General features: G+C 35.9%; 1 protein-coding gene across 1 annotated transcript; it reads right to left on the bottom strand.

Annotated features, from left to right (window-relative positions):
* Positions 1-1,203: 1,203 nt before the first annotated feature.
* LOC144575240 (putative methyltransferase PMT23) lies at positions 1,204-4,143 on the bottom strand. Its single transcript, XM_078325354.1, has 8 exons — positions 3,608-4,143; positions 3,351-3,500; positions 2,995-3,265; positions 2,791-2,901; positions 2,513-2,684; positions 2,204-2,437; positions 1,915-2,109; positions 1,204-1,625 (listed from the first exon to the last, which is right to left on the bottom strand). Exons 1-8 carry the CDS (start codon positions 4,094-4,096, stop codon positions 1,442-1,444), a joined length of 1,806 nt encoding a protein of 601 aa, XP_078181480.1. The 5' UTR covers positions 4,097-4,143; the 3' UTR covers positions 1,204-1,441.
* Positions 4,144-4,871: the final 728 nt, after the last annotated feature.

The raw sequence follows: 4,871 nt of genomic DNA, 5'->3' as shown, positions 1-4,871 counted from the left end.
TCCAATATCTTAATATCTGTGTGAATATGAATACAAATATAATTTTACGTTTCAATTATCCATATCTAAATAATAGATATATACTATATAGTTTAATATATATAATGAAAAAAATATGTTATTTGTCATTATAATTAGATAAATATTATGAACTTTAGTATTTTTTAAATAATATTTGATCCGATCTATACTTGTATCCATCTAATATATGATTTGTATCTGTATCTAGAAAATTAAAACGGGATGGATATCATTTTACCACTATCCACTCTATTTTGACCCCCAATAATCTATCCATTAATTATCAATATATCTTTATTTTTAAAAATTATAAGTATCTAATTTATATAAGAATGAGGCTACGGTACTTTGCAAAGTGCAGAGTAGTTTGTGCTATAGATCGATATCTCCGTTTATAGAGTTCAAACAATCAATCAATCTGAGCTGTTCAACATAATCTTCAAATAAAAATTTACATGAAGATTTGTGTTTGGTTTATAATATTTTACTATTTTATTAAATAGGTAGAAAATCATCCAATCTAAAAATTATGAATCGTCCCATCTAAAGATCTAAAAATGGTAAAATAATAATAATGTAAAATTAGGTTTCCAAGTACATTTCATATGGAAATCATGTTGAGTGATTCAAAATGATTGTTTAGACTTTGAAATTGGAAGTATATATTCATTGTACGCATCAGTCAGCACTTTGCAAAGTACCATAGCCTTATAATCACTTTTTATGAGTAATAAATGGGGACAGAATCAGTATCTGTTCTATTTCATACCTGTATCTCAATGTATCACCTCTCTGCTCCTAACAAGGCATACTATCAAAATGAAGAGAATCAGTATCTGTATCTGTTCTAAAGCTTCACAGCTAAAAGCTAAAATTCCCAAACGCCTGTACACTATGCTAATCTTGTACCGCGCCCCATTCCCCAATTGTTTTTCTCTTGTAACAGTAGGCTCATGGTATACTTTGTTACCTGCTTAGACTGATAGGCCACAAATTTGACTGGTAATGAACTATTTGGTTAAGAAATAAAAGGATGCAAATTAAAAATTTGATGCACGCACGGGAGCAATTCTCTCAAATACTATAATGTGATTTCTAATAATTTAAGGGTGACCGTGTAAGAGTTTATTAGCGAATCATCACCCTCACCTTTAAAATAGGATTTCCCAAGCAAATTGAACATAAAATGTAAAACACTTTGGAATTAATACTGAAATCAGTTGACCAACAGAATAACCTGTGCAGATAGTAAAGGAACCAGTTAAATGATTAAGGAAAGATAAGATAAAACAAAGCCTTTTATCTCATTTTGAACTGAAAAAAAGAATCGAACTATCAAGTTGCTGCTATTTTTCTTGTAATCTTATTCCATATTAGAAAACACAATAAATGGTAACTAGTCTATAGATTTTGCGTGTTATCATGGACGCCATAAACTCTTTTGACCTACGAGAAATTGGTTCTTAACAATGGTGACTTTGTAATGAAGGGAGAGAAATATCGGCTTTATTTTCTTCAATATATCTGGGCTCTCTTGTAATACTACCCATTTTCCTGGTCTCAATATTCTGTCTATCTCACTTATGACTTCAATGACATCACATCTAAAAAATATGGAACATATTAAAAGAAAATAAAAAAAATCAAATATTGTTCCAACATCTAGATCAAAATAATGCCTCAAAATTATGTTAACCAGAAATATTGTTCCACGTACAAACTAGACCAATATAGTGGGTGGCTTTGCAAATTGGCACTTTATAATGATGGTATTTCAGAAATTTTTCTGCAATTATAACAATAGAGGGTGGGTTTTGTAAGGTTGCAATTCTTGTAATAATTCTAAAACTTCATTTAAGAAAAAATCAGGGCCAAATAAACCATGTATTTTACCTTGTCATGAAATTCCCCAAGAGATTACTGGAATGAAGCAAATCATAAGTCCGAGGATATGTATTAAACGACTCACACCAGTCATGATACACTCCAATCAACCCTCTACTGTAGATAATTGGTAGAGTATCGGGTCCGCTGACAGGCACCACATTCATGACCCAGAGAGGCATATCAATCAATGCTGCTGCAAATCTGATTCAGTAAAATTCAACAAAGGAGAAATTGAAAAGCTTGTTTCTATAATGGTCTCATCTGAGAAAAGCAGATTTTTTTTTTGTAACTATACCCGCCAAAACCAGCATTCAGATCCATCACGTTTCTTACGCTTGACCAGTTGACTCCAAGATTGGTCATATACATATTCGAAATAAGTTCCTTCCAGTGTTTCCTGTCAGTAATGAGATTTTCGTCTGGCAGGAGACTTGAATGTACTTTTTCAAGTCTCTCTGGCCATGAAGTTGGCCATTCAGAAGGTTGCTTTTGATTGATTTGCAAAATACAACTATCAAGAGGCGAATACCTTACAAATTCGCAAAAAATGAGCATCAGTAGTTTGAACGGATATTTCATGATGAATGTAGGTCATGTAAATTACCAAGGTATAATCGGAGACTCTTTCTTGGGACAGACAGAGGGATCAGTTGCCTTCCTCTCAAAATAACAAGAATTTGAGACTGGTTTTTGATATATCACAACTCCAATTCCATTTGACTGGGTTGATTTCACTACCGTCTTCCAACAGATTGAATTCGTCAGAGTCACCATTGCTGGCATACAGAGAAAAGATGAAAAACACTGTTTAGTTTAACTGAAGTTTGTCCCATTTAAATAAAATAGTACAAAACAGGTTATCAGAACAGGAATCTGACTCACCTCTCCATACAGATTGATCCTTTTCATTTTTGCGATAAACTGGGGTTGCTGACCAGACAAAAAACCCTCCTGGTCTGAGAACTCTGTCAAGCTCCAACAATGGTGCACCACCTGTCAGTCAGGCAAGTAAATCAAGAGAGCCAAATTAAATCCCACTAGTCTAAATCAGTTGGTAAATTAGAATAATCAGAATGGAAACTATACCATCTCCATCCCAGTGGACCCTACACCTGGCGCAATGAAGCATATCAAAAGAATTGTCTGGGAAAGGAAGCTTCTGGGTCCCAATTACAGAGAGAAAAGCAGGGATCCCCCGTTCTAGTGCAAACTGAATCTGCGCCTCATGTTCATCCTTTGGTGCAAATGACATGGTAATAACATTCTGATCTAATAAGTAACCCCCAAAGCTTGCTACACCGCATCCTACATCCAAAATCACCCTCGTATGTCTCCCCCAACCTACTGCTGGAAGAATCTACAAGTATAAAAATGAAATAAACCAAATTATTGTTACGATGATATAATGATTCGATCTAATCTTCTGAATTTTGATTAGGTACCTCCTCAATGAAACGTATGTACTGTCTTACTCCCTGCTTGAACTGGGTCCCACCTCCCGGGAAAACAAGAAAGTTACCAGACACTTTGACCCAATTCTGATCCTTCTTATACTCAGCGAGCTTGGGGTGAGGTACGTTTTTATACCATATCTGAAAAGTGAAACGATTGTTTAATCATGAGATCAATTGGCTAACATCAGAAAGAATCGGACGGAAATGAGTAAACTAGATGGTGATTTTAAAGAGTCCTTACCTACCATGTCTCTGCTACGAGGCCATAGCACAGGATCCATGTAGCCACGTGGAAGTGGGACCAAGCACCGCGGCGGAGGTGATGGACAATGCCTCTCTCTGTGCTCCATGTGGCGCCTTGATTGGAGTGCTTTAATCGCCTTTATGTTATCCAAACATGGGACGTAATCAGCCGCCTGCACTCCCTTCCCCACGGTACAGAGCTCCCACTGGAAATTGAATTTATCATTTTCTTCTCTCTCCTCTTCTTTGCTGACTGGTCCGATGGTTGATTGAACTGGAGGAGGAGTGGGAAGAGAGGAATTGAGCTGCTTGCGGGACGCAGAGATGGAAGGCGAAGGGGAGGATGAGATTATGCTACTAAACGAGGAGGGCGAAAAACGATCGAAGTTACTGGAGAGGAGAAAAAGGAGAAGGGAAGAAAGGAGAAAAATTGAGAGGATTGAGATAATGGTGCGCCTTTGCTCGGCGAGAAGAGTGAGGAGGGAAGCCATGGGAGATGGGGAAAGAATGATATGATGGTGATGCGACGTGAGCTGCTCATTTCCTCTACTTTTTTGAGATATAATTTACTAATTATTAACTACGGAGTTGAACTCGCCTAGAAAAACTAGTGTGCGAATCCTCTCAGATATGAGATATCCCATATTTTGCCTGACCGACGTGTTCGGTGCCTATTCGGGGATAGCGCGGAGGCCAGTATTATTTGAGCTTCGCGATCCGTGCAGAACGTATTTGAACGCTTCAGATATTCCAGAAAGTCACGTAAAATATGAGGTATGTCAGAAGATGCGATTTCGGAAAACTATGGAGTTGACTTCGATGGAATGATTCTATCTGGCATATACTAACTAGTATAATATGTAACACTTTATATATAGACTAAACTGGATAGTGATAAATGAATTATTCAGTTCGATTCGGCGAAATTTAAAGTTCGTAATTTAGTAATAATTTGGATATAATTAAAAAATGATTCAAAATTATCAGAACTAGATATCTCAGTCCAACAGGAAACAAATAAACAAGAAAAAAGGTTATGGGAAAAATTCAGAAAAATTTCGCAAATAATTCATAAAATTCTAGAAAAGTTTGTAAAATTCACGAATTATTTCCGAATAATTCGGTTAAAGTTCGGTCAACCAAATAATTTAGCGTTTGGTTCACCATTACAAAAAAATGAATTATTCGTGAATCTTATGACTATACGAAGCAGTACTAATTGAAAGAATTGAGTTTTGTTCAAAAAAAATTTGCACAAAAGTTTTT

The sequence above is a fragment of the Carex rostrata genome, chromosome 2, assembly GCF_964058835.1.
Source record: "Carex rostrata chromosome 2, lpCarRost1.2, whole genome shotgun sequence".
NCBI lineage: Eukaryota > Viridiplantae > Streptophyta > Magnoliopsida > Poales > Cyperaceae > Carex > Carex rostrata.
This window is presented reverse-complemented; position numbering and strand designations above follow the sequence as displayed.